General features: G+C 40.0%; 1 protein-coding gene across 1 annotated transcript in view; it reads right to left on the bottom strand.

Moving 5' to 3' along the window:
- Positions 1-15,229, bottom strand: part of brinp1 (bone morphogenetic protein/retinoic acid inducible neural-specific 1) — a gene marked incomplete at both ends in the record, with an annotated part of 76,989 nt that overhangs the window by 16,589 nt on the left and 45,171 nt on the right. Inside the window, one exon of the mRNA XM_083983298.1 lies at positions 12,799-12,904. Within this exon, the coding sequence (XP_083839424.1) occupies positions 12,799-12,904 (106 nt within the window). The remainder of the gene's footprint in view (positions 1-12,798; positions 12,905-15,229) is intronic.

The following is a 15,229-nucleotide window of genomic DNA, read 5'->3' as shown; positions in this document are numbered from 1 at the left end:
TCATAATCCTTTGGCTCCCATTGACTCCATCGATCCCCTCTCCTCATTCCTGTTTCTTCACCTCTTCTGCTCTCCTGGACATTCTCCCACTGAGCATGTACGCAACTATTGGAGATTTGATGTCTTGTCCACCCACTCTGGTATAGAAATGATGTCATGCAATAAAAGTAAATCCATCAACATTTGTTAGTGCACTGGGGAATGAGTAAGAGAATTGGAGCCCTCGGGCCAAAAATGAAATGAGAACCTAATCAGAGTAAAAAACATTTATCATTGTGACTTTTCCAGCTTTGCCATGTTTGTGCAGTAACATGTGAAAACACTGAGAATGATTGGACTATAAAGCTAGAGTTTATGTGACTCTGAGGCAGGTATTTGTTGGGGAAAACACTAGATATTGGAGAAGGGAGCTGCACTTACCATCATTAAAGAGCTACTGATGAAATGAAAGGTGCATATTGGAATTCCCGTGCAGCCATTTGATAACCTCCAACTTCATGCTCTGTCAGTGCACATAATTCTCTGCAACCCCTATGCCTGGCTTGCTCTAAATAAATAGCACCTCAAAATGGCAGTTAATCTCATTGCATACATCAGAGGCTGATATATTTTCTTCACGTACGCTGGAGGATATAGGCCCTCAAACATTCCATGAATGCAGAAAACTGAGAGTCTGCGACTGTGACTTTGCCTTTTCATTATGTGTCTTTCTAGAGTGCTCTATTTTTACATGGTGATAGATGGAGAGTGTAGGCCGCAACTGAGGCTTGTAACTGCCTTGGCAAGCAGTTGCCTGCTTATTGCAATGCCACGCTCCGCCTCATAAGTTACAGTTTCATTAAAGATTAATTGACCATTGTGTGGCCGCAATTTCGCAAAATAATCATTACTTAATCCACCGGTGCAATAAAGTGCATTACTTCAATGGGGGCATTAAATTACCATTGGAGGTTATCGTTACAGCCATGATACAGAACCAAAGAACTCTGAACTGGAAGACTGCTTTTTCTCCTCAGTCCAGGCCTGCCCAGTCTGCCCTGCTGATCCCTGGATACTTAATACAGTAGGGGCATATAGTTTTAAGATTTGCTGCGTTGGCCCATTTCACATGAGTGCTCCTCCTTCTCAACTATGAGGTAAAGGTGCAGCTAAAGGAGCTATTTATCCACTTTTCATTTCTTTGCATAAATCGCTTTAGGTCTCTGACAGTGTGTGTGTGTTGGGCCTGACAGAGAATAACATGTTCCACTGGAGCTATTCTCAGGTCTCCGAATATGTTAGCATTTTTTAAAGTTCTGAATGAGGTGTACTTAGCATTCAAATGGATAATGTGCTGCTGTGTCTGTGCTGAGTAGATTATCGTAGATTATCATAAGTGTTCTAAGCACTCTGGAAGACAGCAGCTTGTGTTGTCAGACAGGACTGTCGACTCAAAGTACTGTATCACAGTCTTATTTAAGCATTTGCGTGTAGGACAAGTGTTGCTGGTATTTATTCTGTGTTTCTATCTTAGATATACTCTCATGCCTTTTAGTGCAGTAGTCTTTTTTTCTGTGTAGTTTTGGGGGATTTTTTATGGTACATGAATATTTAGACATGCATGGATTCGGAACAGCAAAACAACAGAGAAATGGAAAATCCAATTTCCTAGAACATATTAAAACACGAGTGCTTGCATATGCATGTGTGATAGAACACACTGTATCTGTGCGCAACAGAAAGACTCGCAAAACACAATGCCTTTCACACAATATCCCTATATAGCTTTGAAGAAACCCTGCTCATTGTTCACACAAAAAAGCTGCAAAGATGCAGGTGCAGTAATCATGGTAAAAGCATAAATTACATATAAAAATTGTATTGGCATTCAAGACTGCCTGCTCCTGCCTCCTGAGGGAAAAAAAGGGAATCGCTGAAATTGCACGTTGAAGCAGTTGCTGGATTGAGGAGGGCAGGCAGTTTGGAGCGGTAGATGAGCTCTCCATGGTGCTGACTTATTGCCAGTTGTGTTGTACAGTGGACACAAAGACACACAAGTGGAGTTAGAGGAAAACTAAGTTCGTGATTACTTTTCCTTTTCCCCTCCCTGTGCACAAGAACACAGCAGGACATCAGCATTTTTTTTTTTTGAGAATGATGCCTTCAAAGTACATGTCTACAGTATGCAATTTCAAGGTACTAATTTTATTTTGAAATTTGGGAGATAGTCAAAATGTGCTGGATATTAGCTGTGTTACAAGATGATAGCTTCAGCATGTAATTAGAGATGTGGTTGCTGTTGGCTGCTCGTGCTCTTCAGTCGCACTGTTCAAGCTGTTTCATCATGTGTTGCCATGTGTCCCAGCACAGCAGTAGCACTAGGGCCTTGGCTTGTGAGATTGTACGACTGTTACGCATTCATGTGCACACACACTCACACACACAAATACGCCAACACACGCAGAAACACATCCGCTCACGCGCACGCACACATACACACCCCTTTTGCAGGCTCTTGCAGAAATCACATGTTTTACAAGAACCCTGGAGAGGGGAGGAGAGACGTATGACAAGCTCTGACATTTCCATTTCAGTGAGAAAAGACACAACTGCCCTCAAAGTGTCAAGATGTGCTGTGTGCACGGCTCAGATCAAAAGCCCAGATTTATCACAGAAATTACATCAAACATCCCTAAATACATAAATAATGTTAATCTATGTGTATTGGAAAGCGCATGTTTGCTTTGCACTTTCCTAAAAAATGGAACAATCTGCTGAATCATAAACAAGCTGTTGTGCAGTAACCACAAACTGAGATCCAAACATTACACAAGCTACAGTAGAGCTTATGCGTTGCCTATTTAGCTATGTACGGTGGCCCTGCGAGCTCAACGCTGCAGCTTGCAAATGAGACACAACACAAGAAAACTCAAAAGACATCTTCATCAATTTGACAGCACATGCGCTGCAAATACACACCACAGAACCAAACACAGAAATGTGTGCATGTATTCAGATAATATTGCACTTGTCACTTCCGTTGTCGTCTTTGCTACTTGCAGTGCATTTATGCATTCGGTTGTGCTGCGTGTATTTGCGGCGCATGTGCTGTCAAATTGATGAAGATGTTTTCTGAACTTGCATGTGTTTTCTTAAGTTGCGATGTGCAGAGCTTTCAAGGCCACTTTAGGCTTGTGTGGCAACATGTCACTCAAATTGTCAAATATAGGAAACTGTGTGTCATTTTACTAGCATCATAAACACATCATTTTCAGCTGCCTCTCAAAACATAAATACATTTTAATGCTTACATATATTATAGGTTTAGTCAACTGCAGAGGACGTATTTACACATTTTTAATACTGGGCTTATGGTATACTAAAGTTTTATAGGCTATTACGACTTATTTAATTGTGCCGTGGCACAACACCAAAATGATGCATGAGATTGATTTATCAATAATTCAGGTCCTGCGTTACATAAAGTTTGTGCAAAAAACAGTTTATGCTGGTGAGATCTCAAAACTGCAAGGATCATTCTAAATACAAAGCACGGAAAAGTAAAGAAACCCCCAATCAATTGATGAAAGAGAGTCTGTCGGACAGAGAAAAAAGAGCAAGTGGAAAACCATGGCACTTGCAGAAATGGCAGCCTGCAGCTGGCAAAAAAGGGGAAGGGAAAAAAGGAGATTTATGGTCATGCTGGTCCAAATGGAAACTCACTCTTGATTGACCACTTCCAATTGAAAGCTGACCTGCAGGTCAACATGGAAAGATTTCATCAGGTACTGGGGTTTCAGCATGTTAGAGAGAAGTGAAAAAATGTGTGCAGCCATCCATCTTGAAAATGATCCAGTGTTATCAGTTCTCTGAGCAACCAGAAAAAGGAAAAAAAAGGGAAAAAAAGCATGTTTTCATAAAGGCCTCCATCTGGCCAAAAGGTGGTTCAATAACTCCAGTCCACCATTATCACAATCCATGGCACACAGCCTGATTTACCCCGTTCTTAACTATGATCACATAAATTTGGATGGTTTGGTTTTATAGTGTCTCCGTCCGTGTTCGTATAAAAAAAAGAGAAACTGTGAAAAAGGCCTGACTTTTTTTTCTTGTGTGACGCAGAGCTTAAAGAGAGCGTCAGAGAGAAAGATGATTAAAAAAGGCCTCTGTGTGTTTATTGTTGCTCTTCCAACATTTGCTCTCCATGTTTTTCATCAAAGACTTCTCTACTGCAAACGATTCTCTGGTAACCAAGGACGCTGTGTTTACTGATATACTTGAGCCTTCAAATCAATTTCTCAACAAGTCCGTCCTCAAAAACAGCTTAATTGATCTGTATGTTTGTTTGTCTTCCCTGTAATGTTTGCAGCTTTTTCACTTGAAAAGAGGGACAGGCATCGAGCGACAGAGCAATGAGTATCTAATTCATCACTCTCCGCACGACTTGCCTACAGGGCCAGTTTAATTTATTTTCACTTCACCACTTTGAAAACTGTTGGCTCAGGCTATTCTAACATATTCATAAATCTTCCAAGATAGGCTCATGGCTCTTCCAAGATAGGCTCTTCAGGAAACTGGAGAGAAGAGAAAAGAGGGAAAGCATGTGGCGGTGGATTGAAAGAGGCAAATTAGTTTGCTTTTGTTTTGGTGCTAATTTATGACAGCCATATTGGAGGTGATTGGGTCCTTGCAAGGTAATGGCTTGTGCAGGCCTTTCATCTTTCTTTGGCCGAGGTAATGCATGTGGCCAATTAGCTATTTTCAATACACAAATTACACACAGAAAAATATTCCAATCCTCATCCTAATACTGTAAAGTCCCTAAAAAGAACCACCAATTCAAATTGGGCAATCAATGAGAAATACTAACAGACGGCAGGAAAAAAGGATATGAAAAGAATATAAAAATAAAATGACTGTCTCCCTACACCTAGGAATGTACTGTACATGTATAACAAGAGTTTCTGTAAACAATGAAAATCCTGACAATTTAACCACCAAATGCTAATTCTCTCTTTCATTCAATTCACACTCCTCAATAAACTATTTTTACTTCCAGGTCCCAGAGGAGGCAGAATCCAGCCAAAACCAATATTGTTGGGTTCCTAAGCTTTAGCCTGGAGAGAGGACAAACAAATAAAGAACAAATTAATGTAGGAGAACAAAAGTGTATATAAATCCAAACTGTAGTAAAGTTTAACAGTGTGGATCTTTCATTCAGATTAAACTTGAGGAATAAACAAACCAGAGTTCTTTAAAAAAAGAAAAATGCCTGTGTTCCAATGATTCACAGGATCCATTAAAAAGAGTGGGGTTCACATTTGCTTTTATGGCATTTTGGCTACGGATGCAGAATTTGCCTTTGGTCCAGTTCAGCTGATCATTTGAGACACAAACCGGGGCAGTTATATCATGTTCAGAGTCATCAGCGTGTGGAAGGTTAAACTGTAATTTATGTTGGGTGACAGGGTCAGGATCAATGAGCTCCTCTTGCATGTCCACAAATAGTCTGGTAATGGCATAATGGCACATTCTGTTACCCACTAGTGCTGCAGTTGGCTGGCAGTAAAAATGGTGCATATACTGTAGAGCAGACTCAGAAGCTAAAGATGCTAAAATGCAAAAGAAAAAAAAACCTTTACAGTCATATTAAGTTCGACCAAAGGAAAGTTTCATGTTTAATAGATCAAAGCTTTGCTAAGTCATGCATGAAATCTAATGTGAAAAAAAAAAAATGTTCCAGTGCCATCTTTAATTCTGATCATTGTTGGGGGGGGGGGGGGGGGGGGGGGGGGGGGTAGTAAAAAAAAGAAAAGAAAAGAAAAAGGCAAAAGGCACAAGGTGTTGGTTAATTTGCCAAACATTTTACAAAGCAAAACTGTGGGAGAGAGGAGCAGGCTGAGTTTGGTCTTTGATAGGTAGCTCCCTTGATGTCAGATTCCACTACAGCATTCTAATCTAAATCTAAGTGAAAGCAGAGGGAATATCCAGGGAGTGTCATATCCGCATTGTGTTATCTGTGGCTCGCAGCCCCGCCAGCTCACAAAGAGCAGACCACAGGGGTGAGAAGAAAAGAATAGGGGGGGAAAGGAAGAAGAAACATTTCCTTTTAAAAATTCAGCCAAAAGTGTCTCCAGGAGAAATCTGACCAGAAAGAAAAATCACTAGTTTGCTTATATTCTCGAATGTTAATTCAAACCAGGAAGCTGTCTCAGACCATTCTCAAGCTAATCACACTAAACCCAATCACTTCAGGAAAAAAAAAAAAAAACAAAAAAAACAGTGAAATGTCTAGTTACAGACTTGTAGTCAATTTTGTGTATACATTTTCCAACCCGGAGTTTTGCAGTAACATGTTTGCCTCAAGGTAGATAAAGTGCTGAGGTCTGGAGCGAAAAAATAAGAGTGAGAAAGAAGAAGGCCCGATTAAAAGTTTAATTAGAAGAATGAAATGGAGTGGGTTTTCTATTACTGCATCCTTGTTGTAACTTACATGGTGCTGCATACTAATATGATCTCCTTATTTAATTCATAAGCAATTAAAATAGCTGGTCTAGATCAAGGTTTTTAGAAGTTTATTCATTTCCAAAAGATGGCGGGGGCGCAGCAGAATTATACATAAAGGGTGTTTTTGTTCAATATTTAACAAGTGGTCAAAGATAACCAGAAATGACATGTTAAAAGTGATGTATGTATCAAACCTAGAGTATAGACAAACCGAAAACATGCCGTAGGCAGAGAACAGGTCAAGTGGCCATATGAGAAACACAATGTTTTGATGGGAAGCAGAGTTAAACACAGAAAAGCTAGACGGACAAAAAAAAATGAAGAAAATAGGTCGAAAAGTGTGAGAAAGGAATAGTTAAAGGAACACACAGTGAAAAGTTGAAAAGTTTCCAAAAGAACAATAATAGAAACGCAAAACTTGGGAGGAAAAAAAACCTAATTGTTAACTGACACTGTGATGAAAAGTTCCTTACGTGGTTCGATCTTGACTTGCCAGAAATGGCTCCAGCAAGGTGGGAGATCACACACACACACACACACACACCAGTCTGACATGCCATCTGGTTCACACAAATGTGATGTGCATGAAACTGTACTGTAAGCGAATATGCAATTGCACTCTCTAAAAGTAGAATCCAGAATTTGTTCGCAATCTTTTCATTCCCTTGCTGGTGGTGATTTAGACAGCCTGTCTGAAAAACACTTTCTCATCCAATCTTTGTGCCGACAGCAGAGGAAAATACATAGAGGCTACATGGAACTGCCATAAAAACCTGAATAATGGAGGTGGGAAAGTAAAAAAAAAAAAAACTTTTTTGTGTACGTTATTTTCAGTCAGATGACAATGCATGCTGCGCTTACTGGGTATCCCATCTCAGCTGGGGTTAGGGTTAGGTATGCTACATGTGTCTAGCTGTCTCACAAATATTTTAGTTAGCTGAAGACGCCTCAGGCTGAAAGCTAAAACCTTTTTGCTGCTTTATTTTCCTATGTTGATAAATGAGAAAAAGAATGAATCTGGAGACTTGAGGGAGAAATTCAATGAGCACAGACCTTCGTTTCTACATTTTGTCAAAACATGTTTGTTTAAATAAACCAGAGCAAAGAGGGCAGAGATGTGCTTTTATGGCAAGGATGCAATCTTTTTTTCAATTTTTTTTATTTTTGTGAATCAACAATTGTTCCTCCTGTGAATCAAAAGCACAATTCACCTGGGTGACATAGTGTCCTGTGAAAACCATGTATCTCCAGAATGTCGGCTTTGTTTTTCTATTTTTTTTCACTGTAAATCCTTCAACTAACACAACTGGGGTTCAAAAGATTTAGAAGATTTATTAAGTTTATTCAGTTAGGAGAATTTCAACCAATCACAAAGGGAGTGCTTACAGGGCAGTGAAGCTGTGCAGCATGCATGTGTGTGTGTGTGTGCGTGTGTGACGCACAGGTGATTCAAATCAGTGAGCTGACAGGGCATTCATAGAAATAGAGTTCAATAGAGAGGTCATTCATTCAGGACAGGCCTTGAAAAACTTCAAATTAAACAGTGATTCTGTGAAAGCTCAGACACAAATACATGAATGAACAGCACAAGTGAGGGCATGTGAAAACTCCAGCAGCTCTTTCTTTATTCATGCCTGAACAAACCAAGTGCTACCGAGGCATGTTCCTGCGTTCATTTGCTGGTTTAATGCAATCAACATCAATTAAATCTATTATGTCAATATAAAAAACAAACAGAATACATTTAATTTAATTTATTGATTTTACTGGTTTTGCATTAGCTGATTCGGACACTTATGAATAACCTCTCTAGTGACTGTGTCTGTGATTCATGCTGATTGTCCTGTGAACTCATTTTAAGCATCTGTGTAAAGCAGCACAGTCACTATGGATGTGTACATGTAGGATTTTTCATCCAAAAAAAGCAACAACAAGAAAGTATGTGTATAGAAATAAAGTGCAGCTCCCCTCAACTGTTTTTGTATCTATCTGTCTGCTGTTACCTCCAAGGGAAAGTGTGCATTTCCTCTCAGTGCTTTATTGATTGAATGCACCAAAATTCAGTTTAATGAGGTGGCTGAGCACCTTGGAGTCGTGCAAAACAAGATCAGTGTGTTTATTTTTTCATGTGCACTTGGACAGAATAAACAGGTGGATATCACCTGAGAGAAAACAAATCTACAGTAGCTTTTTATATAGGTGGGTTGTTAAATCTATCTTCAGACCTCAACATTGGAATGAAGGCTTAACAAAAAGATCTGTAACTATGATAAAAATGTAAATTTATATTTCAAATTAAATTCTGTATGGTGGGCCTATATGTTACATCAGTGCTGCCAGTGATTTGTGATCTTATGCACTAGCCACATGTAACTCCTCCCCACAGTTTAAATACCAAAACCTTGCATTTTAGCTAATTGTCTGGTAAAAGGTCAACAGGCGTTTGAAAATGAGCCACATGGCGGGTGTTCATTAGATGTGCTGAGAGCTGCTAGTGCTTTATTAGAGCAGTCCTGGACTCAGCCAGTGTCGGCCTCCTCCTGGGACGGTTTGTGAAGTCCATTTGTGGTGCGTTGTCAAAGGAGACAGTGATGTCACTGCTGTTATTTTGGTTTTTTTCTTTTTAGGGGGCTAGGATACAGTACGTCAGCCAGAGAGTAGAACTGTGCTTTGTGTGAATAAAAAGATGATCAAGCCGCTTTGAGAGCCATTATGGAGGTTCACAAGTTGTTCCATACACCTCCATCCATTAACATGTAATTATTTTCATATGCAGCCTACATTTTCTAAGTGCCCTCAGATAAAGGGAAAAAAAATTGAAAATGTGAACACACATGGCTGAAATGGTACTTTACACCTCTTTGGAGTGTATAAGCTTTTCTAATCAAACAATGGTCACATTCACTTATCAAACTCCATTTCAATTCCAAACACTTCATCAGTTAAATTGGAAACACAGCAAAATAGAGGAAGCATTTGCAGCTTGGGACCTGGGGGTTCCAGGGATTTAAAGTGCAGTGTGCAGCAGCTCACTTGTGGTGTTTCTTTTTGCAGAATATGGATGGAATACTCAGAAAGTGGTGTGAGATCATAAGAATCCATCATTGTACATACTAGTGTACATAATCATTGGGTTTGGCATCATTCATGGCCAATCACGTCAGCTCTTCTCTCTCCCATCTCTCTAAAAGCAGTGTTCGCCCCACCATGAGGGTCTGACAGTCTAGTTATAGAGTGACTTATCTATCTACACTGGACCTACATGAAAGCACACATGCTGTGGAAAAAAATGTTCTATCCAACTACTTTCAAAAATATTCCTTTGGTCAGTGCATCTTTGATATTTCCCTACAGAGATTGTGTGGTTTTACACAAGAAAGATGAAATCAGAGCCACACTTCCTGTCCATACTTGTTCTAGACACAGATGCTCCGATTAATAGACAAATCATTATAGCATGAAGAATTTTTGATTGCATTTTAAACATACAGTTCATTGTGCTTGTCTGTGTTCCCCTTTCTTGTATTTTCTGTGTGTCCCCACTTTGTCTCTGTGTGTGTTTGTGTGTGTGGATGAGCTGGGCGTGGTTCTCCTATCTGTTCCTGATCATCACCTCGTTAAATCTCGGTATATGTACCCTGGCTCTCTACTCCACTCCTCCGCCAGATTGTCTGTTCACCTTTGAAGTAACCCTGCAAAACCAAGTTCCCTGTGTCACTGCATTGTCTTTGTTTGCTGTCTTTCTGGATCCAGACTAACTCCTGTTTGCCTGTGCCTGAACTTCATCTGTTCTTGCCCTTGTGTGCATCCGCCTCGCCCAGAACTCTGCTATTGTTTACAAGCCTCCACTCCAGTTACCCTTCTCCTCAGCACCTTGTTCATCCCAACTTAGCTCTAGCCCTCTTTATATTTACTATGCTAATAAATCATTCCTGTGCTCTATTCAGACTGTCTCTGCCTTCATTTCTACATTCATGTCCAAAAGGGAGACTTAATTGAACATAATGTATGGCGTATAGCTAAATGCATCATGGGCTGAGTACAGCTTACAGTAAAGTGAGTTTCACAACTTACCCTCTAATGTAGGGTTCTGTCTACAACTTTGAATGTGACGCCATATGGACTGACTGTTTGTAAAAAGGAGGTGAGGAAGCATCAGTCTTGTCGAGGGCTCCATACTCCATTTAAAACATTGTCTGTGATACTGAGATATTCAAACTTTATATTCTGCTGCAATTCTAACTCACCCTTATTTTCTTGTAACCACCTCTGATCTCATTGGCAATCACCTACAGAGAATTATATAACACGCTGGCAACCAAACTAGACTAGAACTAGACTTACTAACTTTAAAATAAGTTCATTTTTTGAAAATGTATATAACCTCTATAGGCGCACACAAACAACAAATACACCCTCCTATGTTGTATGACCGAACTGCATGCCATTTTGAAATTCCAAATGTTGTTAGATGCTGGCAGTACTGATAAACATATCAAAGTAAAGGCCATGTTTGTGTTTCTCTGTCATCTGCTTGTTTGCTTGACACAGAGAGGGGGAGAAATGGCCCATGGACATCGCCTTATGTATCTTAATGTAAGTGCATATTTTTCAAAAGCAGAGACGCCTAATGATCAAGAATAAAAAGCAATGTACTTCTCAGCAGAGTCAGAAAAATAACACTGATTCTAAGGCCGACTGGATTGAACTTAATGGCGATTTTACAGGCACAGCACAAAATTCCTTCTAATGCACACGCCTTGCTTGATTTTTGAAAAGTGCGCAGTTGGCTGAGAGAAAAGAACTAACTGTTTTGTTGTGTTCATAACAGAACGTAAAGTGTAGGGTGGCTTAAATGATTGGATCTCATTAGAAATATATTTGAGCAGCGCAGACCTCAGAAAGCCCTCCATTGACTATAACGCCACTCCATGGGCTGTGTGAAGTGCCATTACTTTGAAGAGCACTGTGACTGAAGTTACACCATCAGCTGCCTGTCTAATTTAAGGCAGAAACCATAATTGCTCACCACACTATAAGGGGAACACTAAAAGGGGGAACTCTCCACACCTCCCCTCACCCTTTGACCACACAAACAGACACACCTATATAATATGGCCTATAATGCACAACTCTAAGCTGGAAACCGATCATAAAAAAAGCAAAAAAAAAAGCTTTTGATTCTTTTTGGAGCTATTATCAGGCCAAAAGAGAGGATCTTTGCCAGGCCTGTCATCTATCAATCTGGTGACAAAACAGTCTTCAAAGCACAAGGCTAATACATTTGGAGCATGACGGTAAAGCTTTTCTCAAAACCTATAGTCCTTTTTTGAGTAAGTGGCAGTGAAGGACTTAAAAGTGTTTCTTTGACAAACCACTTAGTTCTCTGGTTTTTAGAGCTCCAGTAATGATTCCTTCACTGCGGAAAGGAAGAGAGGGAGGGGGGGGAGGGAGGGGGGATGGGGTGGCGTGATAGGGACTGGATTGAAAATATGCCTCTGTGATTCTCAAACCAGTCTTAATAACCTGCATAAACTGGAATAAATCAAAGAACCAATCACTCTATTCAAACACTTGACCACGGTGACGCAGACTTTCATCATCTCTTTTCCCTTGGGTGACTGTCACCACGAGCCATTCCCTCTCTTAGGCTAATTATCACTTGTGTCAATGTTTTAAGAAGGAATTATTTTTGCTTAAAAGAACATAACCACTAATGGATAAACGTTGCTCTTTGAATCCACTGATGTGTGATCCATGAGTGAAATGCTAGTAGATTCATTCTGGAGGAAGAAAAAATGATTCATCTGCTGTATGTGTTGAGATAGAAGCCTGAGTGAGGAAAAAGAAGTCAGACTTTAACTTTAATATTTACCTCTTTTGTATGCTGTTTGTAATTGTCTGATTATACCTTATGCTTGCATGTGGAGTGCGAGTTTCTGCTTTAATGTCTGAGTAGTCTGCATAGTTCACGCGACAGGTTTGAATTTAGGCCCGTCTTTGATCAAAGCCTTAATAGCAACTTAAGAACACGATCACGTTAGAACATGAGCACACATCCACAACCAGAGAATCGTATCACAATCCCCGGAGGGGATAGGGAAGCAGATCCATCCCTGTCCTAGCCCCAATTAAAAAATGCATTGACATTCAATTTCTCAGAAGGCACAAACCATTTCCGTAGTCCACCTATGAGCATTTCACATATGACATAAGATCTCTGTTATTTTACAGGCCTCAATGGAGTTTGACCCTACTGGTATGTTCTATCCAACATTGCTGGGTATATATTGGTAGGCTGGGTGTGTTTACCTTGCAGGTGAAGCTTGCTCTCAGGGCTCTGCAGAAGGATTGAGCTAACTGAGTCCAGATTGTCGTAGCTGCTGCATCCCAGTGGCCCCGTTCGTGTCTCTGTCACCTGCAAGAGAATTAGGGCTCAAATGAAAGATGCATTTGAGAAGTGGGCAAATACACTCATGGTGTGTTTGTGGGTGATGTGTGTCGGTGTTCAAGTCTGTGGATAATGGCGAAGGAGTATGTAGCATTGGTACAGTATCTGTCCTGCTCTGATGTGTTACGCTTAGACATAAGAGGTTCACAGGACCAACCAGCCTTTCACAATGCCACATGTTCACAGCTGTTTTTATTAAATAAAGTAGTACGTTATGAGGCAAATCTCTGATTTTGATTGACTTAGACTTTCGCATGTGCTAACTGCATGAGTTCACACTTGTATTTTCAACACCCTCTGGCCCACAGACATGCTGCAGTGACAGAATGTATTGAGACAGGTTCTCGCACACAAGAAACATGCTCTAGTTTTCCACCAGCCATAATGTGATGACTAATTGATTCAAGATTTAAAAAGAAGGCTTAATTACATTTTAAGCTACACCTTATGTAATATGTTTTTAAAGCAGCAGCTGGTGACATGTCCAACTTGATTTTTTATTTTTTTCCCCCTCCCTTCTTTCAGAGCTTTATGGAAGAAAAAACATTAATGGCCGTTTTTCTCTAACCATGTCCTTGTTCTGCTCCAAACAAAAGAACTGAAACTACAGCGGCAGTTCCTGCTGCCCATCCCAAACCACTGTCAAAAGAAATAATGACGCTATTCAGATGTGAAGAGGCTGCTTTTAAAATATACAGCCTGCACAGCTGAGACCTTGGAGAGGTTGTACTTGAAAACAAAAGGAGAAGAATCTTTCTTCTCCTCTGCTTTGCTCATTAAGTTCTTCTAGTTGCTCCAACAAGTACTTTTTCAAGATTCCAAGAAAACAAACGAGATAGTGTTCAGAAGAGAACACTTTTTCTTCCTTGCAGGTCTTTGAGCACCAAAAACCCATACCAAGTAGCAGACCCATGAGATGGCCAGACCAGATCATTAAGAAGATAACCAAATAGGAGGATGCCTGGATGTTACAAACTGTGTGATCAGACCTGAGCCTTGACACAATCCTGTCTCTGAGCTCTGCAGAGCTCAGACCTGTGAGACCTTTCTGTACATGCCTTTTCCAAATAATGACCAATCAATTGAATATGTCACTGGTATAGAAACATCTCAAATGGAGAGAAGCCCATTAAAGTGTCATAGCAAATGGTCTCAATACTTATGTCAATGTGATTTTAATGAGGTGTGTGTTTTTCTTTTAAAACCTTAACAATTAAAGTCCTATGGGTCATATCAGAGGGAATGATGAAACATGACTTGCATGGTGGTTTAGATTGGGACTCTGTGGGCTTGTGAGTGACCTCCTTCCAAATTTACAACCAAACAATTTTTAAATTAAAAACAATATTTGTTGTGGTACTTTTGAATATAAACCCCACAGTAAATGGAAAGTAAATTATTTTAAATTAATACGATGGAGGGAGATCGTTTTCCAGACTGATCCACAATATTGAAACGAGGTTGAGTGATCCGTTTCACTGTGGTCGTACAGTGCATCAACTGTCCAGTCGGCCCTTTTACAGTACATTCTGTCAAAACAGCTAGCGTCTTTCAGCTGCTTGTACTTCAACTTAACTGAATGTGCTCAAGACTGAATTGATGTCTTGAGGAAGGGCTTCACATCTGTACTCACACCGAGCCTGACAAAACATCATATTGATTGATAAACAAAAAAATACCAATTTGTCTGTAAGCTATCCCCCACCTATGGCCTTAGTAATTTGTGCATTCTACACTAGTGTGAGTGTGTGCATTTTTCTGTGATTGATAGTACGATACCATTTTTTTTTCCTGTCTTTAATGTTGATACTGCAGCAGATGGTGGGCTGACAAGCAAGAAATTAGATAGATGTATATCTTACCCTTGGCATCAGGCTGGTGAGGGGGGGAAATGGAAATAAGGGGGGGAGACTCTGTAGAGACTACACAATCTAAAAATTCAATGAATTGGCTCCTGAATAAATCTTCTTCTTGTTTATTCACAGTGATTTATATCATGTTTGGACACATGACGGTGTGACAGTGCTGTAAATTCATATTTGTGTGGTCTTTAATTGCTTTCACTGTTCAGGAATGTTTGAATAGACTGCTGTCAATATAAGTGGCTTCTAGTCTCAGTGGTAAATTGGCGCCATCAGTATGTTGCTGCGTGGTGGAGTAGAATTCATAATGTGAATGAGTTAAAAAACAAAAAAGTTTAATGACTGGGAATAAATCCCCTATGGAGTGATACTAAAACATCACATGCTATTATCGAAAAGTTTTTGTTCCTGGACGAATGATACAATATAA

The sequence above is a fragment of the Trachurus trachurus genome (assembly GCF_905171665.1).
Source record: "Trachurus trachurus genome assembly, chromosome: 12".
Classification (NCBI taxonomy): Eukaryota; Metazoa; Chordata; class Actinopteri; order Carangiformes; family Carangidae; genus Trachurus; species Trachurus trachurus.
Note: the sequence above shows the minus strand (reverse complement) of the source record. Positions and strands in the feature narration are given on the sequence as shown.